Here is a 25,345-nt window from a genome sequence, read left to right as displayed (position 1 = left end):
AGCCTATATCATTGAATTACTTCTGTAATTTAAAGAAGCAACTGAAAAAAGAAAACCAATTCAGGCATTTTGGCTCTCTTTCCCATGTTTCATGGCTTTCTCCTCCTGTTTGATCCTGAAGTCAAGATTTGCATGAGTCCTATGACCTAAACAACCCTTCCTTAGAGCCTTCCCTCATGAGGACATGGAAGATTTGAGAGCTCATTTGGCAGTACACTTTCTGCCTTGTTTGACGTGGTGGCTTTTTATACTGATCAAGGGTCTCAAAATTCCTAAGGAACAAGCTTTAAGAGGATGTGAAGGCTGAGTGTTCACAGCTGACGGGTACACAATCCAGGGGAAGGAATGACAGCTGGCTGATGGTCTGGGTTTATGGTGGAGGCTGGGACTGTCACGGGGACCATCTGGGAGCTTGTCCACTTGCTGGAGCTCGGGGTTTGAGAGACCAGTTTAAGTCCTACCTGACCGACAATCCCGCTGAGCTCCCCCTCCATCTTCACTTGGCACTCCAATAACTCAATGTTGCTTAGGGAAGCCTGGTATTTATCCCTGTAGAGGTTTAAGCTTCTTTCCAGGGAGACGATCTTGTCCCCAGCCAAGGCGAGTTGCTCCTGTGCCAAATGGAGCTTCCCCCCTGTGTTCCCATTATGATTTCCAATTTCCTCTTCATAGAGAATCACCTGTTGGTATGGGAAGGAAACCACACTGAACCCACAGAAGTGTCTAATGAGGAAAGAATATGGCAATAAGACTCCATGCAGAGGAGCCTTATATCTTAACGCCTCTTAAGAAACACAGATACACAGAACAGGCCCAGCATAGCTCTAAAAGTTACAATATATAATATCAAAATATTAATGATTAGAAATAAAAAAGGATGTCCTATTTAGCTGGTAAGCTTCTTAAAGGCAGGGACCATATCTATTTCCCATTCTGCTTGGCATGCATTAAGAACTTCATAAAGACTTGTTCCTTGATTAATAGGAATCAATTTGTATGGCTCTGTTTTTTTAAAAGGGCTTGAAATACCAGTATTGTCTCTCCTAGGTATTCTCTAGAGGTCTAATTTAGAAAACGTAGAGCACCTTGTGCACACGGGTCCATGTCAGCCACGTTCCCTAGAGATCGCGAGGGGACATGACCTGAACTTCCTCTGGGATATGTACAATCCTTATTTAGATTCCTTTTCTTTCTAATCAATTAATTAGTGAACCAACTGACATATGTAGTGAATGCTCATGAGCAACATCTTGGGTGCCGAGGGAAAACATACCGATACGACATGGGCTCCTCACTCAGAGTTTATAAACTCTTGACAGTTTTGGAGAGATATGATTTAAAATGAGCAAACAACTGGACATAGTGGAGAGAGCCAAAGTTTATGGCATGAAGTGCATGTGTGGAAGGAGTTAAGAGCAGAAGAATCACCAAGGAAGGCTGAACTTTGGTTCAAATACTTCAGCCTAGAATTCGAATAGAACATGTCCTATTGGCCTAAGCTAATTATACTTGCTGCCTGCCATTTGAGATTCTTCTTAGGAAAGAGTCATATAGTTTGAGGTGTTTATTGGGTAAGGAGAAGAGAAAAAAGATATTTTATATTTAAATGGTAATTACAGGAGCTGTCAGTGGCCTGCTCATATCCCTTGGCGCTCACCACTCCTTTACATGTTAAATTCATTCCAGGCACAAGAATCTTCAACTCTCTGCCTAAGGGATGTTCTGGCTCTAGGGGCCCACCTGAACAGAGGAGTAAGACAAGGCAGGGTACAAGTACTGCGGAGTTAATTCTCTCAGTGCAATCCTCAACTAATGACTGGGGCATATGTCACACCGTCTCCTAGAGTTCTCCAGGGTGGAGACCCCAGGTGTCTACAACAGTGAACTTTTTTTTTTATTATTATAATTTTTTAAAATTTTAATTTATTGTGTTTACATAGATTCTACTGTCCCCCTGAATGCATCTCTCCCTCCCCCCATGTTCCCCACAATATCCTCTTTTTCCCCCTCCCCCTTTCCCTCCAGGATTAGCTTTTCTGCTCTCTATAATGCCGTGTTATGTGTGTATAATTTCACCAATCTTTTCCCTTTTCTGATCCCTTCCTATCTTCCCTTTCCCTCTGTTCACTGTCCCTCTGGACCCATTGATCCCGCCTCTGTCTCTATTCCGTTCCTCAGTTCACATTATTCCTTGGATTCCTCAAATGAGTGCGGTCATATGATATTTTTCTTTCCCTGCCTGGCTTATTTCACTTAACATAATAGTTTCCAGGTCCATCCGTGTTGTTGCAAAAGGTAAGATTTCCTTCTTTTTCATGGCCCCATACTATTCCACTGTGTATATGTACCACTGCTTTTTAATCCACTCGTCCACTGACAGACACTTGGGCTGTTTCCATATCTTGGCTATTGCAAACAACGCTGCCATAAACATGAGGGTGCATTTCTTCTTTTGAATCATTGATGTGGTATTCTTGGGATATATTCCTAAAAGTGGGAAGGCTGGATCAAAAGGCGGTTCCATTTTTAATTTTGTGAAGAATCTCCATACTGTTTTCCACAGTGGCTGCACCACTCTATTCCCACCAGCAGTGCAGGAGGGTTCCCTTTTCTCCACATCCTCGCCAGCACTTATTCTGTGTTGTTTTGTTGATAAGCACCATTCTGACTAGTGTGAGGTAATATCTCATTGTGGTTTTAATTTGCATTTCTCTAATGATTAGTGATGTTGAGCATTTTTTCATCTGCCTATTGGCTATCTGTATATCCTCTTTGGAGAAGTGTCTATTCATTTCTTTTGCCCATTTTTGATTGGCTTGTTTATCTTCCTGGTGTTGAGTTTTACAAGTTCTTTATATAATACATTTTGGTTATTAACCCCTTATCAGACTTATTGTCAAATATGTTCTCCCATTGTGTGGTTTGTCTTTTTATTTTGTTCATATTGTCTTTAGCTGTGCAAAAGCTTTTTAGTTTGATATAGTCCCGTTTATTTATCCTGTCCTTTATTTCCCTTGCCCGTGGAGATAAATCAGCAAATATATTGCTGTGAGTGATGTCAGAGAGCTTACTGCCTATGTTTTCTTCTAAGATGCTTATGGTTTCACGACTTACATTTAAGTCTTTTATCCATTTTGAGTTTATTTTTGTGAATGGTGTAAGTTGGTGGTCTAGTTTCATTTTTTTTTGCAGGTAGCTGTCCAATTTTCCCAACACCATTTATTAAAGAGACTGTCTTTACTACATTGTATGCTCTTACCTCCTTTGTCAAATATCAATTGTCCATAAAGGTGCGGGTTTATTTCAGGATTCTCTGTTCTGTTCCATTGATCTATATGCCTGTTCTTATGCCAGTCTGTTTTTTTTTTTTGTTTGTTTGTTTTTTTTTAGAGAGGAGAGGGAGAGACAGAGAGAGAGAGAGAGGAGAGACAGAGAGAGAGAAGGGGGGAGGAGCTGGAAGCATCAACTCCCATATGTACCTTGACCAGGCAAGCCCAGGGTTTCGAACTGGTGACTTCAGCATTTCCAGGTCGATGCTTTTATCCATTGTGCCACCACAGGTCAGGCTTTTTTTTTTTTTTTTTTTTTACAGGGACAGAGAGAGTCAGAGAGAGGGATAGACAGACAGGAATGGAGAGAGATGAGAAGCATCAATCATCAGCTTTTCCTTGTGACACCTTAGTTGTTCATTGATTGCTTTCTCACATGTGCCTTGACCGCGGGTCTTACCGAGTAACCCCTTTAACCCCTTGCTCGAGTCAGCGACCCCGGGTCCAACCAAGCTGGTGAGCTTTTTGCTCAAGCCAGATGAGCCCGCGCTCAAGCCGGCGACCTCAGGGTCTTGAACCTGGGTCTTTCCGCATCCCAGTCCAACGCTTTAGCCACTGTGCCACCGCCTGGTCAGGCGCCAGTCTGTTTTGAGTACAATGGCCTTGTAGTATAACTTGATATCCGGAAGTGAGATACCACCCATTTTATTCTTCTTTTTCAAGATTGCTAAGATATTTGTGTTCTTTTTGGCTCCATATGAATTTTTGGAATATTTGTTCTATATCTTTGAAGCATGTCATTGGTATTTTAATAGAAATTGCGTTGAATTTATAAATTGCTTTGGGTAATATAGACATTTTAATGATGTTTATTCTTCCTAACCATGAACATGAGATATATTCAATATATACTTCCACTTGTTTGTATCTTCCTTGATTTCTTTTATCAATGTTTTATAATTTTCTGAGTACAAATCTTTAACCTCCTTGGTTTAATTTACTCCTAGGTACATTATTTATTTTTTGTTGCAATAGTGAAGGGGATTGTTTTTTAAATTTCTCTTTCAGACAGATCATTGCTGGTGTATAAAAATGCCTCTGATTTCTGAGTATTAATTTATATCCTGCCACCTTGCTGAATTCATTTATCAGGTCTAGTGGTTTTTTTTTTTACTGCAACTTTAGGGTTTTCTATGTACAGTATCATATCATCAGCAAATAATGATAGTTTTACTTCTTCTTTTCCAATTTGGATGCCTTTTATTTCTTCTTCTTGTCTGATTGCTGTGGCTAGGATTTCCAGAACTATGTTGAATAAGAGTGGTGAAAGGGGGCACCCCTGCCTTGTTCATAATCTTAAGAGGATTACTTTTAACTTTTGTCCATTGAGTATGATATTGGCTGTGGGTCTGTCATAGATGGCCTTTATTATGTTGAGGTATGTTCCCTGTATTCCCACTTTTCTGAGAGTTTTGATCATAAATGGGTGCTGATTCTTCCAGATTGATTTTTGAGAGATTATATTTTTCAAGAAATTTGTCCATTTCACCAAGGTTGTCTAATTTTTTGGCATACAGTTCTTCATAGCTTTTTCTTACAATCCTTTTTATTTCTGCTGTGTCAGTTGTTACTTCTCCACTCTCATTTCTAATTTTATTTATTTGAGTCCTCTCTTTTTTTCTTGGTGAGTCTGGTTAAAGGTTCATCAATTTTGTTTACCTTTTCAAAGAACAGCTCTTGGTTTTATTGATCCTCTGTATTTTTTTTTTAGCCTCTATGTCATTTATTTCTGCTCTGATCTTTATTATTTCCTTCCTTCTACTTCCTCTGGGCTTTACTTACTGTTCTTTTTCTAGTTCTTTTAGTTGCAGGGTTAAGTTGTTTATTTGAGCTCTTTCTAGCTTCTTAAGGTATGCCTGTAATGCTATGAACTTCCCTCTCAGTACTGCTTTTGCTGTGTCCCATACATTTTGAGTTGTTGTATGCTCATTTTCATTTGTTTCAAGGAAATTTTATATTTCTTCCTTAAACTCATTGTTGATCCATTTGTTATTTAATAGCATGCTGTTTAGTTTCCAAGCGTTTGAGTGTTTTCCAGTTTTTTTATTGTAGTTGATTTCTAGTTTCATGCCATTGTGGTCAGAGAAGATACTTGAAATGATTTCAATCTTCTTAATTTGTTGAGGCTTGTTTTATGCCATAACATGTGGTCTGTCCTAGAGAATGTACCGTGAGCATTTGAAAAGAATGTATATTCTGCTGCTTTAGGGTGAAAGGTTCTGAAGATATGTATTAAATCCAGTTGATCTAGTGTGTCCCTTAATTCTCCTGTTTCTTTATTAATTTTCTTTCTTGAGGATCTATCCAGTGATGTTAGTGGGATATTGAAATCCCCTACTATTATAGTATTGCTGTTGATCTTGCCCTTTATGTCCATCAAAGTCTGCTTTATATATTTAGGTGCTCCTATATTAGGTGCATAAATATTTATAATGGTTATATCTTCCTGTTGGATTGCTCCTTTTATCGTTATGCAGTGACTTTCTTTATGCCTTACTATAGTCTTTGTTTTAAAGTTTATTTTGTCAGATATAAGTATTGCTACACCAGCTTTTTTTGATGTCCATTTGCATGAAATATTTTTTTCCATCCTTTTACTTTCAGTCTGTGTATCTTTTGTTTTGAGGTGGGTCTCCTGTAGACAGCATATGTACAAGTCCTGTTTTCTTATCCATTCAGCTACCCTATGTCTTTTGATTGGAGCATTTAATCCACTTACATTTAAGGTTATTATTGATATGTAGTTGTTTATTGCCATTTTTTTCTTTAAATCTACATTCCTCTTTTACTAGATTTCTTCCCCGATTTGTTCTGTCTACAACAGTCCCCTTAACATTTCTTGCTGCATTATTTTGGTTGTGATGGATTTATTGAGTTTTTTTTTGTCTGGGAAGCTTTTTATTTGTCCTTCAATTTTAAACGATAGCCTTGATGGATAAAGAAGTCTTGGTTGTAGGTTCTTGTTCTGTATTACTTTGAATATTTCCTGCCATTCCCTTCTGGCCTCAAGTGTTTCTGTTGAAAAGTTGGATGTCATCCTTATGGGGGCTTCTTTGTAGGTGATTGCCTGTTTTTCTCTTGCAGCTTTTAGAATTCTTTCCTTATATCTTAGCTTTGGTATTTTGATTATGATGTGTCTTAGTGTAGATCTCTTTGGGTTCTTTTTTAATGGGGTTCTCTCTTCTTGTTGAACCTGTATGACTCTTTCCTGCATCAATTTAGGGAAATTTTCAGCTATAATTTCTTCAATCAGGTTCTCTATCCCTTGTTCTTTCTCTTCTCCTTCTGGAACCCCTACTATGCGGATATTGTTTCTCTTAATGTTGTCACAGAGCTCTCTTAGAGTTTCCTCAGACTCTTCTTTTTGCTGTTCTGCTTCTGTGCTTTCACCTATCTTGTCCTCTAAGTCACTGATTCGATCCTCTGCTTCATCCAGCCTGCTTTTCATTTCTTCTAGTGTAGTCTTCATTTCTGATATTGTGTTTGTCATTTCTGTCTGGTTGTTTTTTATGATTCCAGTGTCCTTTTTGATGCTTACAATTTTTTTATTTAGGTGTTCATTAAGTCCATCCATTGTAGCTTTGAGATCCTTAAGCATCCTAACAATCATTATTTTAAACTCTGCATAGGGTAATTTGATTACTTCCATTTCATCCAGATCTTTTTCTGGAGATTTTTCTTGATTCATATGGCTTATATTCTTCTGTCTTCCCCATTGTTTCTGTTTGTGGTTTGCAGGCTTGTTCGAGTTGTGGTCTCCTTAACTAGTAGAGCTTCTTTTCTGTTTTCTATATCTTAACTGGGTCAGGTGTGAGGAGCCCTTCCTTAAGATGTCACCCTAACAAGGGTTGTTAGGTCCTGAACTGATGCTCTCCATATCTGGCCTCTGGTTGTGCCCTCCCTGGACCTTCTTGGCTGGATCCTGGTGCAGACCAGTGGGGGTCACTGCCTATGACTGGCCCTTATCTGTCCTTTTGGAGCAACAGGCAATCCAGATCCTGTGGCTGCCTCTGCTGAACCCAGGTGCCATTGTTAATATCAACTTAGGCTGGCTTTTATCTACTTTTGGTCTGGGGGATGTTCATTTAAATGTTCAGGTTCCCCTGAGATCTGCTTTCTGCCATCTCTTATTGGTGGCTATTTGTTGGGCTCAGTACTATAAATCAGGGGTTAAGTTAGGTGTTGGATGTGGCTTGCCCCTTAGCCTCAGGTGTCATTCTATACAACCTATTTTATTTTATTTTTCTTTCTTTTCAGCCCTCAGAAGGATGTGGCCACAGGAGTCCGATGGGTGTGGGCTTTGTGTTCCCGAGGTGCGGTCTATCTGCAGGCCCGCCACCACAGTTGCTGCCGCCTCAGGTGTTTAGGCATGGGTGTTGCCAGCACCAGCCCACCACTGCGGTTGCTGTGGCTTCTGCCTCGCCTCTGCAGGCAGGACTGCGTTCACCCATCTGGGCTGCAAGCCTTGGCTGGTCCCAGCTTCTGCCCGCACAGATGGGACCGTGCTCCCACGTTCCACCCTCCAGCGAGCACTCAGCAGTGTGGGGGTGGCACTGTAGCTCAGACCTCAGCACTCAATACTGTATCCCTGATGGGCTCCCTGCTTCTAAGCAACTCTGCTCTGACTGTAGCAGGATAGCTTCTATTTGGCTGGTGACCTGCTTCCCTTTGCTGATATTAGTGGTTCCAGGAAAAATATTCACTTTAGATTTGGGTAGTGACTCAGCCCAGGGGTTAGGGTGGCTGTTTCTCAAAGTGTTTCTCCCTGTACCTCCTAGATTACACTCTCTTCCTGCTACTCTGGTCCTCTCAGCACTCCCCATCCCCCAGAGCCCCAGGTGAGTGGTTGTGAAAGAGATTTTCTGTGCGGTCCCTTTAAGACGAATCCTGGGTTTGAGAAATCTGTCTCTTTCTTGCAAACAGTATACTGACTTGTTTTGCAGCTAAATACTGTCCGTACACCTCTTCTAGGCTCCGGGGCTGCAGGCTGGGGCTTCGGTCCTGGGGACCCTCCCCTCTCCGGTAAAACCCCACCACCTTGTGAGTCCCTCCTGGCCGCCGCTCGCTCCTGGGAGCTGGACAGCTCTCTCCGTGTTTCTGCTTTTCCTACCAGTGTCAGTGTGGCTTCTTTGTTGATCTTTGGTTATAGATTCCTCTTGGTTTAGCCCAAAGTTAGTTTTTCCAGATGATTGTTCTTAAAATTAAGTTGTAATCCACTCTGGTTCTTGGAGGTGGAAGTTGGAACGTTCGCCTACTCCATCGCCATCTTGCCGCTCCTCAACAGTGAACTTCTTAATAGACTTTCTTTATGAGCTTCCTGCCCTTCTTTGACTTACTTCCCTATTCTCTCACCATGTTTCCTAAGATTACCTCCTGAATTAACTACTTAAGTTCATCTCCGTGTTTGCTGTTGGCAAACCTGGCCTTAGAAGTTTGATGCTTCTGTGTAATAAAGTGTTGAGGGAATGTGGCAGAATGCCTGAAGTAATTTTTTCAGTGCTTCCCTGGTTTGGGGTCTGTATCAGAGACTGCTACTGCTACTGCTCCTTGCTGCATCATTTCCTCCCCTCCTCATTAGCAATAGAACCTTGACTTTATTCTGTCGCAGTGCACCTCACCAAAACAGTACATTTCCTAGGCTCCCTAGCTGTAGCCATGTGACTAACTCTGGCCACTGATATCTAAGTGAAAGTGGGTGGGGCTTTTAAAGTATCCTTGAAAGGGAGGCATGTGCCTTTTCTCCACATCCTCAAACCCCATTCTGATTATTTGGATAAAAGGTGTGATGATCGGAGCTCCAGCAGCCACCTAGAAAAAGGAAGCCTTGAACTGATGATGGTGGAGCGAAAAGATAAGATCCTAGGAACCTGATGACACATGCAGTTACCAGGACAGTCTTAGACCTTCTTCTATATGTCATAGAAATAAAGTATCTTATTTAAGCACTATTACTTGGCTGTTTTCTGTTATATGCAGCCAACTAGAATTACAACTAATTCAAGGTCCCTTTGTCCAGGTTGAGACTCGTTTAAATTATAGTGAGTTTTAACAATGGTCCTGCATTAGCTTTATCAAACCATGATTTATGTTCCCAGCTTTGTCCCAGATTATATTTTGTAGAATAACCTTTTCCTGTTTCTTTCCCACCTAACCCTTATTAACAAATTCTCACTGGCCATAATGTTTCTTTTAAAAAAATTCCATGTTGTTTAAGGCCCCTAATAAAGCCCCTGGAGTTAGTCCTTAAGCAACAGTCTGTGTGCACATGTGCACGTGCACGCTTGCATGTGTACACGCGTGCGCACGCGCGCACACACACACACACACACACACATACACAGCAACAGGACCATCCAAGACAGTGATTGGATTTTATTTTTAAATGCAAAGAAAGAAATGCTGGGGGAAGCTGCCTGTCCCATTACTTAGGAACCATGGTTTTTCTGCGGCTAGTGCCACCATTGCTCAACTGGTTTAAATTCTGTAGCTTTGGTCTTTGGAATTTACTTGGGATTACACAAAAATTCTCTGGTTTAAAATATACAACCCAGGGACATAAATAGAAATAAATGTCCAGAATATATATAGTTAAGCTAAGTCTAGGTGATCTCAAACTCCAGTCTGAAAAATGACTGATCTGGTCTTCTCAATGACTGGTTCAGACTCGATGTCTTGTTATCTTATCAACTATGCCAGTGCCAGGAATTTATATTAACTTGATATTTCTAAAAATGGTTCACTTAATGGACCTTGTGCCTTTTTTATAACCCTCAGAGACCTAGAGTCTTTTGCATTTAAATTGCAATGATAATAAAATGGAAATGATGAGCCTTCACACATATCATACACACACATGTGCACAAACTCATGCACCACACACACCATATGCATTAATATTGGAACTCTCACCCAATTATGCTATTACTTCCCTCTGCTCTACTTCAAAAAGACCAAGAATTAAAGAGGGGAAGTTGGTAAAACCTGCTCAAGATGTTGCGAAGCTCTCCTCTGTCAGTCTAACGTTGGCTTTCTTAGGAGGCTTGGCCTGACCTCTATAGATACATAGATATATGAGACATTGCCGTAGTAATTCTATCTATACCTCATCTTCTTTCAGTTTGCAGTGATGGTGAAGAAGGACGAGGTCGGAAGTCTGCTTCTCGAGGACGGACTGATACTGCAGGAGGGAACAGTAGTAAGTCTGCAACTTCTCTGTGCGAAACTCCAGCTCTTGTTGAAGGGCCAGCAACTTTTTCTTGAGTTGTTGGAGTTGTCTCAGGTGACGCTGTTTAGAGGGCTCAAACTCCATCTGTGATTCCTCGAATGATAACGCTTGCTTCTTACTCTGCAGTGGAGATCAAACACACAGGAAGGGGGAGGCTCTCTAGAGCCCAAGTCCTCTGTTATACAGGTAAGCTGGGGGTAAAGAGCTACTGGAAAAAGACATGATAAATACTTAATGTGGATAGGACTAAAAAGAGTGAACATTTGGGGGTAGACATAAGTCAAAAGGGTGTATTTTAGTGAGGCAAATACCCAATAAAATCCTTATCAAAAATTTCCAAACTTCTGTTTCTCTTGGCTTTGATGGACCAGCCAGATGATGAGTTCACTCAAATCTTCTAGTACAGGGCAAACGTAACACCTGCCCTAATTTATCTGGTTATAAAGATCCAAAAAAGCTCATATATGCAGAGAAACAAGAGTTTTCTTGGATGAGAATTTTAAACATTTGCTCACTATAGCTATCTATGAGTCTAGAGGAATCAAATTTCAAAGACTTGGAGAAATGCCTAGACTTATTTGAGACCTATTAAATTCCTACTTATTTATCCTTAAGTATTCAAAAGATTATTTTTCTTAATTCTAAATGAATAGAAAATGACATGCTATGGATTAAGCCTACATTTCACTTATGTGTGCCAAAGAGCAGTATTAAAAAGGCATTAATGCATTTCCTGTTGCTTCTTTGTCTTTTTTTTTTAAGGTTTTTTTTTTCTTTTTCTAATGAAGATAGTTTATTAGAGTCTTCTTTGACCTTTAAACTGAGTTCTGGAGAAAAGGAGCAAGTTGGAAATGATTTTATGGAAATAAGATTAGTTCTCAGAATGACTATTGAGAGTTGGACATAATTCTGGAGGCCATCTGGTCTTCCATGATGCGTAAGTAGATTTTTATCCAGGCCTCAACTGTTTTAAAAGATGGAGGGCACTGGCCACCTGTGGGAATCTATTTCCATATTTAGTCAACCTTTTAGCCCTACTTATGGTCAAAGAGATTATAACTATTGCTCCCTCCTTGTCTATGTGGCTACTTGATCACAGAAGGAAATTAATTGTCCTGGTGTGATTTGCCTTTTGAAAAGTCACATGGGTTTCCAACCAATATTCTGTGCTTTTCAAGTTGATGCTAATTGATTGATGTTAAGTTCTATATTTTCCCTGATATTGAAGTTAAGCTGACAGGTCTATAATTACGAGGATTGTCCTTTTTCCCTTTTAGAAAAGATGAGCACTTCATTTACCCTTTTTCAGTCTACAGGGACTTGATCCTCTTGAGTTCTCAAAAATAATCGCTAGCAGCTATGTAATAACACCTGCCAATTCCTTAAGTACTCTTTGAAGCATGTCATAAGGCCCTGCTGATTTGCCTAACGCTGGCTTTTCAAAATACTTTTTAACCATTTTATTCCCTGTTCTGGTTTTCACGGATTCTCTTCTGTTTCAGGCTGGCGTTGCTCTGATAACCAGATCCTTACTAATAGTTTTTCTTCATTTAAGAACTGAAAGGCTCATATTTTTCCAGACATTGTCATGAATGTCTTTCTCCCTCTTTTGAGGTGTTGAGGTATTTCTCTTGTAACTCTGGTTTAGCTTTATCACTAGATAGGTTTATCTGTTACATTTTAGATCTTCTACAAATTGCATCTCTTAGGCTTTCTTGAAGGCAGAACGGTATGTTTAAGTTACATTCATTTCTTTTGGATGCATCACTGTGGTTTAGGCCTTCTTCTCATCAGTGATCTCTGTGTACCAGAGATTCACTTTTATTTATTTAGTTTCCTTAAAAAACTATTTTGAAATAATTTTAGATTTCTAGAAAATTGCAAATGTAGTGAGGCAGTTCTCATAGACTTTTCATCCACTTTCCCCTAATGTTCACATTTTATAGAACCACACAGTGCATTTGTCCAAACTAAGAAATGAACATGAGTAGATTACTCTTACCTAAACTAACACTTTATTTGGATTTTTATCAGTTTTTCAACTAATTTGTTTTTTCTGTTCCAGGATCCAATACCAGATCCCACATTATCTTTAGTATATTCACTTAATTTTTTCCCCCCATTCCCAGTGATTCAAAGTGATATCTCTGTGTGATCATTTTTATTGAGAGTCTACTCACTTTATATACTCAACTACTTACTTTTATCTGCAGAAATCAAATTTCTGAAAAAGTTTTATGCTAGAAATAAGGTCCTCCATACATTTCAAAGATGAACGTGACAAGCGGAGCCCTACCGCATCTCAGGGTGTTCTCCCAGACCACCGCCAGGGCCAGAGAAGTCTGGGAAATTGTTCAAAGTGACCCTTTCTTTTCAGCTTTCATCATCACAACATCTCTGTTGTTTTTTTTTCCTTCTCCTTTTACTTTAAATGAGGCACTCTCTTGATTCCTGGGCTGGGTAGAGATGAGAGTAAAGCAACTGATAGGCAAATATCTAGGAGGCTGTCAGTCTCAGGGTCCAGGAAGTGCCAGCCTGGCACCTGAGGAGTAAGTGCCTCTTAACGTGGCACCCTGGGCACCTCCCTTGCTTTACCTTAGTCCCAGCTCTATTCTGGGCTTTAGAACACAGTGGCTTCTTGATTTTCCAGGCCATGTCATTTTCTTCCCTCACCACTCACTCCTGGCCTGCCACTCCTTTAGTTAGACATAGCATCTGAGGGAATATCTTGCTTTTCTCGTATAACTGTGGTCCCGAACTCTGACCCCCCTGCTGTTTCCCCAGATCCCTGTTAGGTATCAGTCAACACTGCAGAAAGTTTTGAGTCCCCCCCCCCCCCACCCCGTTCCCATATTACATTTCCTCTCAGAAGGCAGATCTTGCAGAGATTTTCTGAGTGGATGAGTGTAAATCTACATTAAATTGTGTATTTGTATGCGTCGTCTGCAATTTAAATTCTGCACTAAGTGCTAGGATAAAAAGAGCCCTTTTTAAAGCTTGTTTCAAGCTGTTAGACCTTCTGGGTAATTAGAATAATAAAATGTGACTTAATATCTTTCCCTTTCCAAGTTGCCAGGTATTTATCAGCCACATGGCTTTCCCTGAGTTGGGGAATAAATAAACTTGTGACAGCAATGGTGAAAATATTCTGAAACATTAATATTTACAAAGAAGTAAATTATGATAATATTCTTCCTGAAATCCATTTAGGAAAACCAATGGATTTTTCTATGTTTGTGAATTACTGGGGAAAGAACAGCAATGCTCAGTAAGATAAGGTCAAATTGCTTTGTTGGTAGCATTTTTAGGGCATTACAGAGAAACAATTTGTGGTTTTTATAGGGAGGTGGTAAGTACTGGGAGAACTCTAGCAGACACAATTAAGAGAGGCCAGATCTCTGGCCACAAATGTTGAAGAAGACGGTGGTTGCTTACACAGCAGCTAAGAAGCTAAGTTGGGGGTCCAGCAACAGGTCTGTGCAACCAGTACCTGCTTCATGGTTGCCAAGAACTCAAATCCCTAAACGGAAATGAAGACTGCAAAGTACGGAATTCTTGGAAACCCACAGTTTTTAGAGAGCTTGGGAAAATATTTTCCAGCTGGCCCCCTAACTTGTGTGGATAAATTTAGAGACTGGCTAAGGACTCAATGTGAGAGTTCCCAAAGAGAGAAAAACTCGGATTGAAATGAATTGCTTAGGCGACAGATAAGTATTAGTTCAAAACCGCAATCTCAAGAAAGAGGACCGTGCCAGGGGTCTTTCTGTTCACACCCGTGTAGGACCAGTGTTACTGAGTGGCTTGGCTTGGGCATCGCTGGAAGCAAGCCCCGTGTGTCAGGTAGTAGTTTATGTGGGAGATGATCTTAGGAAACTCAGGTAGTGGAATGGGAAAGTAAGACAGGAAGGGAAGGAAACTGTGAAAGGGTGTGTTATCAGGCTAGTTACCACTGCAGGCAGCTGGTGCTGGGTCCCACTGAGGAACTTGGGGACAGAGAAAAGGGCATGCCTGGAATGATTTCTGACTGAGGCGCAAGGAAGATAGGTTATATAATCCCCCATCTCCCCATCAGTCACTGAGGGCTTCTAGAGGCATTAACTCTTGCACTTCAGCTCATCCTATGATTGGGTTTCTGCATCAAGAAGAGAAGCTGCAGGTGGAGAGCTGCAGGCGCAGCAATAAAGAGCACCTGCTAAAACATACCAACGATGTATGTTGCAGACTTAGACCAAATAATCCAAACCATAAAAAATTCCAAATAGCCACAGCAATCTTGAGAAAGCAGAACAGAGTTGGAGAAATCATGCTACCTGATATCAAACTATACTACGAGACCAGAGTAATCAAAACAGTATGGTCCTGGCATAAAAACCGACACAAAAATCAATGAAACAGAATAGAGAGCCCAGAAATGAACCCATGCCTATATGGTCAATTAATATTTGACAAAGGAGGCAAGAACATATAATGAGATAAAGGTAGTCTATTCAACAAATGGTGTTGGGAAAATTGGACAGATACATGCATAAAAAATATGAAACTATACCACCTTCTTATACCACATGTACAAATAAACTCAAATCAGAATAAAGACTTATCTGTAAGACTAGAACCGTGACAATCCTAGAAGAAAATGAAGACAGTAAAATCTTGAGCATTTCTCTTATTGTTTCTGAAATATCTACTTGGGCAAGGGAAACAAAAGAAAAAATAAACACACAGGACTACATTAAACTAAAACATTTTTGCATAACAAAGAAAGCCATGAACAAAATGAAAAAACAACCCACTGACTAGGAGAACATATTCTCCAAAGATATATCTGATAAGGGGTTAATATTCAAAATCCAAATAAAAAGTGGGCAAAAGCCTGACCAGTGGTGGTGCAGTGGATAGAGCATCGACCTGGGACACTGAGGTCCCGGGTTTGAAACCCGGAGGTTGCTGGTTTGAGCATGGGCTCATCTGGCTTGAGCACAGGATTGCCAGCTTGACTGTGAGGTCACTGGCTTGAGTGTGGGATCATCAACATGATCCAGTGCTCGCTGGCTTAAGCCCCAAAGCCACTGTGTTGAAGCCCAAGGTTGCTAGCTTGAGCCTAAGGTCACTGGCTTGAGCAAGGGGCCACTGGCTTGGCTTGAGCCCCTCAGTCAAGGGATGTATAAGAAGCAATTGATGAACAACTAAAGTGATGCAACTACGAGTTGATGCTCTATCTCTCTCCCTTCCTCTCTCTTTCTCTCAAAAAAAAAAAAAAAAAAGTGGGTAAAGGACTTGAATAGATACTTCTCCAAAGAAGACATAAGAATGGCCAATAACATATGAAAAGATGGTCAATGTCACTAATCATCAGAAAAATGCAAATTAAAACCACAGTGAGAACGGCTATCATCAATGAGTCAATAAACAAGTGTTGGCGAGGATGTAGAGAAAAGAGAACCCTCATGCACTGCCGGTGGGAAAGCAGACTGGTACAGTTACTATGGAAAGCAGTATGGAACTATCTCAAAAAATTAAAAATGAAACTGCTTATGACCCAGCAATTCTACTTCTGAGTATATATCCAAAGAAACCCAAAACACTAATTTGAAAGACTATATGCACCCCTATGTTCATTGCAGTGTTATTTACAAGAGCCAAGATCTGGAAGCAGCTCAGGTGCCCATCAGCGGACAAGTGGATGAAAAAGCAGGGGTATATTACTCAACCATAACATGAATAAAATCTTACCATTTGCAACAGCATGGATGGACTTCGAGGGCATTATGGTGAGTAAAATAAGTCAGTCAGAGAAAGACAAACACCGTATGATTTCACTTATATGTAAAATCTAAAGAACATTATAAATGAACAAACAAAACCGAGACAGAGAGGCAGAGGACAGCCGGATGGCGGCCAGAGGGGAGCGGGGCTGGGGGCTGGCTGCGCAAGGTGACGGGATTGAGCAGGACAGGTCGGTAGTTACAGAGCAGCGACGGGGACGGAAAGTCCAGTGTCAGAAATGCAGTCAATAACATGGTAGTAAGTACTGATGGTGCCGGCTGGGCACTGGAAATCTGGGGTGAGGGAAGACACTTCGTAAAGTATATGATTACATACTCAAACCACTATGCTGTACACCTAAAACTAATTCAAAATAATATTAAATGTAAAAAAAAAATTTAAACTATTTCTTTGTCGAAGATAAAAAAAAAAAAGCCCCTGCTGCCCTGGTGAGCAGCGACACTTCTGAGCAGGTGGAAGGGGCCTTATTTTAACTAGAAAGGTTGTCCAAGATCCATTAGGAGATGCTGCTCTCCTTCTATAACTATGAGCTTTTCAGGGCAAGGGCCACAGGTGCTGCAAACCCAGGTGTGAAAGGCCAGATAAGGAAGAGACGGAGTCTCCGATGTAGATGACCTTGGAGACAGCTAGACTGAAAGTCCTGAGGGCAGGACGGCCTGCGTGCCGCGCACACGCGCGGGGGAGAGAGAACTGGGCGGGGTGGGGGATGTGCTTAATTCTTTCTCATTGCTCGCGTGGAAGAATTTCTATTATTGTCCCTGCCCAAGGGCACAGAGTGGAAGCCGAGAGAGCAGAGGTGGCAGCAGCTGCTGACGCCCTTACGTGGCTGCTGTCCATCATCGCCTCCTCCGCGCAGAGCTGACTCTCCTGCAAGGTCTTCCCCTGTCTCTTGCAAACATCGTGTAGATTCTTGATGTCAACTTGCAGGCTCAAGAGTTTGCTGTTCAGGCTGCTCACTTCTCTGTCTCTTCCCCTACCCTAGACAGTCAGAAAAACAGAAGCATCAATTATAAACCATCAGGATAATGCTTACTCTTGTTCACTTAGCTGGTTGACAGAGACTTTAAATTTGCTGGAAATTTGTCCACCTACCCTTTTGCTGTTATTACTCATTCCGTGTAACATTTACACATTCTCCATTTTCTGAGGTGTCTGAGTGCTCCTCATTATTCAGGCAATGACTTATTTAATTAATCTTCGCCCACTACCATGGGTGCATCACAGACACTTCCCCTGTTTTTCAAGAGAAAGTCAGTGCCTAGAATAATTCCAGGCAACCTCGTGGATTGTCTATAAATATTAATGGTTCTGCCACCGATGAAATGAACATATTGAGATGTCAAGTGAACTTGTCAAGACTAGGGAATCAGTTATGGAGTTGATGTGGATTCTGAAGTCTCTTAACTGTCTCTTCTACCCACTAAACCGAAAGACCTCCCTCACCCGTAAAACGAGTACTTTTTCCTTGGAGTTATACACCAATGGGAATAAAAGTAAAACCCCTGAGCTGGTTATGATCGCTGCCTTTGAATACAAGTAAATAAAGGTTAGTTAATTATTGCCAGTTCAGAATGGAAATTACTGGTCGAGTTCGCTATTAGCGAGCGGAAGCACGGCAGCCTCAGTGGGGGCGGGGCTGTGGAGCGGTGGTAAGCGGTCCGGTCGGTGCTCCATTACACTAGGGCGCCACCTTTGACTCCCTCCCAGTGTTGTGGGTGGCTGGCATCAGTGTGAAAAGACATTAGGAAGTAGCCCTTTGTGACCCTGTCCAGGGCTTTAGTCCTAACTGTGCTGACTATTCAGAACACTCATGAGGACAGGCACTACCTCCCACCTCTGAGTTGTAGATGTTGGAACCGAGGCTGGAGCTTTTACGGTAGGTAACTGTTTTATGTTAGGTTACTCAAAGCAGGCTCTTAGGCTAGGGTTCATGGCACCTATTAAAGAAACACTCCCAAGAGCAATCGGCAAGGAAGTGGGGAGGCAGGACAGAGAAGGGGAAGAAACCAGGCAAGGGCAGGATTTCAGATGGAGTCCTGCAGGCAGTAGCTTTTAGCCCGATTCCACAGGGAACTCTGAAGTGCAAGTTACACCTCAGAGTCTGTCCTGATTAGATGCACTCAAAGTTGGGCTATCAGACTCAGCATCAGCCAGTCAATGGCTGAGGGCGGCCCCATGGGAGGTAAGCGCCCAAGGACTTCCAGCTCTCTGCTCTTATGAGCAAAGTGACCCCAACCACTTAAGGGCAATTCTTCTAAGAGAGTCGCAGGTGCAAAAGCACACAGAAGCTATGGGTGCAAAGAAATGGACCGTGATCTAAACAACAAGGTCCCATAGCTGGTGAGCAGCAGAATGAGGAGAGTTCTGCTCTCCCGACCCAATAGCCAACACTCTTGTCACCATAACCCCCCAACTGCTCTGGCTTCCTAAATATATGAGCTCCATAACACACATCCCCAGGGGAGCTGGAGGCCTCGTATGGACGTCATAAATCAAGCCTCACTGGAGAGGTCAGTCTGAGAGACCTCTGCACAAGGCTGAGGGGGACCAGAGAATAACCACAGGGGTCGGACACGGCAATGTCAGAGTATTCGGAACTCAGAAGGTTTCCCAGAAGTGCTGCTGTCTCAGCTGATTTATTTCTTCATTTCCATTTAGTACCTGGACTTAAAATTTTTTTTTTTTTTTTTTTTTTTTTACCACTTCACAGTTTAATTAGGTTAACGGCATGGCTCTGTCATTAAAAGGATTTCATTATCTCAAAACTCTCTCTCTTCCTCCTGTCCCTTGTTCTTCACTTTCAGAAAAATAACAGTGGATGTCAAACTGCCCCAAGCATGTAATTACCATTAAGACAATTACCAGGGACTCTTTTAAGAGAATATGTGTAGAGCAGCTAAAAAAAAAAAAATAAAAAAAATAAAAAATAAAAAAGCAGTGTACAGACGGAAAATGATTTGATTTTGGGTGATGGGCACACAACACAATCAACAGTTGAAATGCTATGAAGATGTTTACCTGAAACCTATGCATTCTTATGGACCAATGTCACCCCGTTAAGTTTAACTTCTAAATTAAAAAAAAAAAAAGTAGTGTACAGACAGTGTTCTCTAACTAGAAAACAAAATCCTTGACCCACAAGGAGCAGCAGGGTGACCCCAGGGCTCTAAGTCCCTTCTGTCCGGGCTGCCGCGGTGGCAGGAGGATACAGAGGCTCATTGGTGAGGGAGGCCCTAGCGCTGTCCTCCCCTCCTGCCCCGGGCCTACCTTGCTTTGGCATCTATGAGAAGATTAGGAGGTATACAAGGCCTGCCCTATAGACGTGCAGAATGCCCTGTACTCTCGCCTAGATGCTGAATACACGCATCTTACAGTGGGGACCTTGTCACCAAAATGTGCCATGTGAAGCCCAGCACACTGTGGACTCATTAACAAAGGACCAGTGCAGTATACTGTGAACCTCTCCAGGTTATAAGTTAAATGCCCCCTCTCTTTCAGTATAGTAAAAAAATCCCTTCTTCTTCCAGATTTTGGATGTCCTCGAAGCTGAAGGCCTGCAGGCCCACTTTTGTTGTGTGACCAGGACTTTAGAATTAGATCTTTAATGTCAATGATCTCATCTAATTTGGACATTAGCATCGACTCAGAGTCTCTGAGGCAATTTCTTCATTCATGACACAAGAGTTTTGTAATAAATAATCTTTCTTTGAGGACTCCCTAAACCAGTTGAATAACAAATATGTTTTGCTGGATGTCAAATGAAATTTACTTTTGAAATCAAAATCCAAGCATTCGCTCATAAAGGCCAATTGTACAGGGGTTTTTTTTATTCATCAGAACAGGAGTGGAAATGCTGGGAGAGCAATAAAGTGATTTCCTTGAATCACGTATAATTTTTTACCGCAGGAATTGTAAGAAGAGGCTGTGCTCACCTCCGAACTCCAGAAAGGCAAGTGTTTCTGAGGTTCCGGTAAACCTAATTTCTTGCTAATATCTTGCACAGAGGTCACTGTACACTATTTCTAATCCTATCTACTTTATGAAGGCTAAATTCCAGGCCGACGCCCTTTGAGTATCAGTATGTAGTAAGAATTGATTTAATCTGACATTTCATCAATCAAAGCTCGGTAACCAGTACTAGGGCAGAAGATGAACTGAGAGTCGTAATGCTGACTCCCAGGCACTATCTGATCCTGTCCTAGACCTGAAGTCATTACTGATGGCCTCTGATGCTAGGTTAAGTTTTCACTTGCATAAGCCATGCACTTAGATTCCCGGTTTTACTTATACAAGGTTGGAACCTGGTCACTCTGCTTGCAGGCATGTGACATCATCCAATCACAGGCAAAATGGTGAGTGCTGATGCTACTGTTGCTAATATACTCACAACAGTTACCTGGGGAAATAGGTTATTTACTGAAGCAGATTTTCTGTATTAATTCAATGGATCATTTTTCAAAAGGCATGCCTTCTTGAACATACATTTCAAAAGATGGAAGAAATTTTGCTCTAGGCTTCAGAGAATTGACCAACAGTCACGCTCTTTGGGGGGGGGGGATGTTGATGTTAAACTAAAGTTTGTGATTCATTAGCACTCTCAAATCCCATGAGCATTTTGAAGGCTCAAGATGACAGCATTCCCAGGCATCTGGCACTTGAGACAACAAGAAAGGTTGGGTGGAAGTTTCCAGAGTAATTTTGGGGTTAACCAACAACACCATAAAGGTCATCATCTTTGGGAAATTATCTTCTTTGAAGATAATGACAAAATTTCAACAAATAATGAAAAAACTACTTTAACCACCATTCCCACTCAACATATGTAAGTTTATAGTGAGAATTATGTTTTTAAAAAGCATGAAAACCTTAAAAACTAACCTTGCTTCAGGAATGTATACATTTTACTTGTGTAATAATAGAGTTTACAGTTACCCACAGTAATTTCAAACACTGTTTACTGATATTACTAATTTGATTCCTGAGTTTGCTTTTCCACCTATAGGAACTTTGCAGTTTTTGACTACTTGTGATGGGAATTAATAGGCACTTATACAAGGTTTTGTCTGTGAGCAGAAATTTTGGAACCAATTATGTTCACATAGTGAAGAAAGAGTATATTTTATCGAGTTCCAAATTCTTTAAAAATTGGCACACTGTATAAAGTCTATGGTTCAGGGTACACATGGTTATACGGCAGAGGTTAGCCGCCCGTGGAATATGGGCAGTTTTTACAGCCACATGCCCTTCTCCATCATGTCCTCGGAGAAATTCTTTCACTCGAAGGTAAGCTCCGTGAGAACAGGGATCACTGGGTATTTTGTCCCGTGCTTTATCCCCAAGCCCCTAGAACAACGCCTGGCACACTGAAGGCGCCCACAGATATCCGCTGGACTTAAGGAATGCCCTTCTAGAAAACTCATACCAGATTCTTGTTCCCTGAAGAACTCGCAGCGAAACTGTACGACTCCCTCTAGCAATCCAGCAGGAAAGGAGCCGAGACACCTCTTTTAGGAGCTGCTCACCTCTTGGTAGGAGGTCTGTTAAAAAGCACATGTCACGTGGAACAACCCTAGACTAACTGAAACATACCCCTTCTGGAACAAGTCAGGGACTACTACACAAACACCATCTGACCAAAATGTTGGGCTAATCAGAACACTGCATTTCCGTATCATTCCAGATCAAGAGAGAATGTTGGCAACAATGGTTAATATTTTTTAAGTTCTTTCTCTGTCTCAAGCACTAGTGTATTACACGCAACATTTCACTTCATCCTTTATAGCAAGCCTGGGAACCAGGTGCTCATCACTCATATTTTGTAGGTAAGGCAGAGGGAGCTCTGAGAGGGTGTGCCACATGCCCAGTGTCATACTGCAGTTAGATGTGGACTCAGACCCCCTAGCTCTTCTTTAATGCTGTGCCTGCTGCCCACTGCTGGCTGTGATATTTTCGGATGTTAATTACAGACTTTTGAATCACGAACCTTGAAAAGCAGTCCCTTGTAACAAAGGTTCAACTCCACGGGAGCAGAGGAGTCAGAAGCCTTACCTCATCTTTCGTTTCCTTGGCACCTCTCAATTCTCCTTTAAGTTTTATCATTTTCTGAGCTTCGTTATAAGCCTGGAAAAGTATAAAAATTTAAGATGGAAAAAGTATAAATGAGTCCAGCCCTTTAAAGATTTTTCCCATCTGGACCTGTGCTCTCAGCAGGGAGTTCAGAAAAATTTCCCGAACTGCTAGCAAAACTGACTTGCTTACCCATCTGTTTGTGTTTCCAAAAGTGTTAAAACCTTCACCAGAAAGATGACCATGATTTTACATCTTTTCCAAAAGAAAAAAAAAACAAAAAAAAAAACACCCCCCAAAACAAAAAAACAAAATGAGAACCCAAAAAACAAAAACAACCCACCACTAAATAGTTCTAAATTCATCTTTCTTGGAAAGCAAAAGGTCTGAAATGATCTTACCTTCTAGATTTCTAAGTACTCTAGGGCTCAGACATAGGTAAAATTGTGCACTAATTATGAACCAAACAGAATGTGCACAACCCAACTTTATTCTCATGGTATGGGGGTAGATACTATTACTATCTCTATTTTACAGAGGAGGAAACTGAAGCCCAGAGAGGCTAAGTGATTTACCCAATGTCACACAGGCTCCCTTACTGCTCCGCAAGGAGCTTCGACTAATTTATAAATCAGAAATATCTGATGATGTGATTTAAGCATCAAGTTACCATAATATTAGTGCTTGTAAAGTCAGAAAACATAAAGTGCTATGAATATTCAGATAAAAAGTTTCAAAGAAAGCCAAAGATTTTTACACATGTATGTGTGTAAGTACAGGATGATGCATTTGAGGTCATAATGCATTGAGCTTAATAAAATAATCTAATTCATCATGTTTTTAACTCATAGACTAGAGGAAATTTCCACCAGGCACTTACCTGCAGAATAGTTCTAAGAATGAGAAGCTATCAAAATACTCATTCTCTGTAAGAAAACACATCCCCCACCCCTAATATAAGCCAAGAGGAAGAAAGAGTGCTGGTGAGACATGGAATTTGGAATGTTTTATGGGGTTGTATTCTGATGTGCCTCATTGTTTATCCTCTTAAGTCTTTACACAGAAATGCATCATGGGAATAGTGATGTAGCTCAGACTTACCCAGCAGGGAGAGGCTAGTGATGCTGTAGTCACAAACCCCAAATCTCAGTGGTTTAAAACCAGGAAGGTCTATTTTTCACTCATCCTAGTCCTTTATGAGGCAGTTGGGACTCTGCTCTTCATTGTCCTCAGCTGGTAGAATCTTTATCATCTAGGATGTTGCCTGTTGCCATGGCAGTGGAATGGGAACTTGGTGGATCACATACAGGTTCTTAAAGTGGAAGTGACGCACTTCATTTCTGCTTCTGTTTCATTGGCCAAAACAAGTCACATGGCTATGCCTAACACTTCTTCCTTTATTCCCCAAAGGAAATACTGGTGAACATCACAAATGACTTCCATGCTAGGTGTCTTAGCTGGTTGGGCTGCTATAATCAAATGTCATAGATTATTGTAAACAACAGAAGTTTCTTTCTCATAGTTCTGGAGGCTGAGAAGCCCAAGATGCGGCCACTGGTAGAATTGGTACCTGGTGGAGACCCACGTTTGTGATGGCTGTTTATTTCTTTTCCTTTTTTGCTGTAACTTCACACTTGTGGTAAGGACAAGGGAGCTCTGTGAGGTCTGTTTTATAAGAGCGCTAATCTCATTCATGAGGAATCCATCCTCATGACCTAATCGTGTCCCAAAGACCTCACCTCCTAATACTATCACCTTGGGGTTAAAATTTCAGCACATGAATTTTTTTTTTTTTGGGGGGGGACACAAACATTTAATCTATAGCACTAGGCAAATGAGAAGATTAAAAATAGTGTGGCACATGGGAACACTAAAGAGGGCTCTAGGCCTCCAAGCTTCTAAACCTGGTTTAACACCTAATTCAAAAAGTAGTTTTGGGAAAGGTACTGATATCTCTGAGCCTCTGCCTCTGCCAACTGAGGGATGGTAGTAAATGACCGTTAAGTCTTTCCTAGCTCAGGCTTACTGATTCAATGTTCTACCTTGACGGGCTTCTTTCTTACTAAAGATAGGAACTCGGCTCAAGCACCACATAAACTTGAAATAAATATATCCTTGAGAATAATATTCTTCTATAGGCAGACCTACTAGATAGTCAGGAGATGCTTCTTAGATCAAATGCAATCTTGTCCCAAAGACAGAAAACCACTGTCCAAGATTGTGACTGTTTCATCCTACTATGGAGTTACAAGGGCCAAGAGTATTTGGAAGGAAAAATGGAAGGCACACGCTCTCGTATTTGCATGGAAATATATTGGACTCCAATAAGTAAAATAAGTGAGAGGGAAAAGAGAGAGCTGAATTGTGTTCCATGAAAGGAACGTGGGAATCCTGTGAGTCATTAACAACAGCAGTGGGCAATTTGGAAGTGCTTATGATGAAAAAAAAAAAAGAATAGAAGGCTTATATGATAAATTTTCGAAGCATTTGACAGTAATGTTTGCCAGATGGATAAGGAAGAGTGCTTTGAGGGAGCCTCAAATGCTTTCTAAAATGATCACGTGAACCTTCAGAGCGCTCTCTGAGGAGTGTGGCTGGACAAATATCTTGTAGAGGAGAGAACTCATCACAGAGGGAGGGGCTCCCACCTGCTCCATGCACACTGAGGTCTGGGCCCAGGACTTCGGGTCTTTTCCCTCCTCAAACCCTATGCTCTGCCTTCTGTGCTGCTGTCTCCTGCACCTTTGTTGAGACCTGAACTTCCTCATGCCTCTTCTCTTCCATCAGTTATCTCGGATTCTGCTGCATTTGCCCAGGGAACTGCTTTTTTGTATTTAAAACTTCCACTGTCTGTTTCCGGTAGGCCTTCCCTTGGTGACAGCTGTGTCTAGAAAGAAAAAAAAATTATAGTGAAAACAAAACCTTGATCCGAACATCTAGT

The 25,345-nt window shown here is 41.3% G+C and overlaps 1 protein-coding gene across 1 annotated transcript in view; it reads right to left on the bottom strand.

Annotated features, from left to right (window-relative positions):
• Positions 1-25,112, bottom strand: part of PMFBP1 (polyamine modulated factor 1 binding protein 1) — a 53,082-nt gene extending 27,970 nt beyond the window's left edge. Inside the window, exons 1-5 of the mRNA XM_066349651.1 lie at positions 25,053-25,112; positions 22,387-22,458; positions 17,153-17,316; positions 10,432-10,672; positions 462-680 (exon numbers count right to left, since the gene is read on the bottom strand). Coding sequence (XP_066205748.1) covers positions 462-680; positions 10,432-10,672; positions 17,153-17,316; positions 22,387-22,458; positions 25,053-25,061 — 705 coding nt within the window. The 5' untranslated portion in view covers positions 25,062-25,112. The remainder of the gene's footprint in view (positions 1-461; positions 681-10,431; positions 10,673-17,152; positions 17,317-22,386; positions 22,459-25,052) is intronic.
• Between the last annotated feature and the right edge of the window lie 233 nt (positions 25,113-25,345).

Source organism: Saccopteryx leptura, chromosome 9 (genome assembly GCF_036850995.1).
Source record: "Saccopteryx leptura isolate mSacLep1 chromosome 9, mSacLep1_pri_phased_curated, whole genome shotgun sequence".
NCBI lineage: Eukaryota > Metazoa > Chordata > Mammalia > Chiroptera > Emballonuridae > Saccopteryx > Saccopteryx leptura.
The sequence above is the reverse complement of the archived record's forward strand: the minus strand, read 5'-3'. Positions and strand labels throughout refer to the sequence as shown.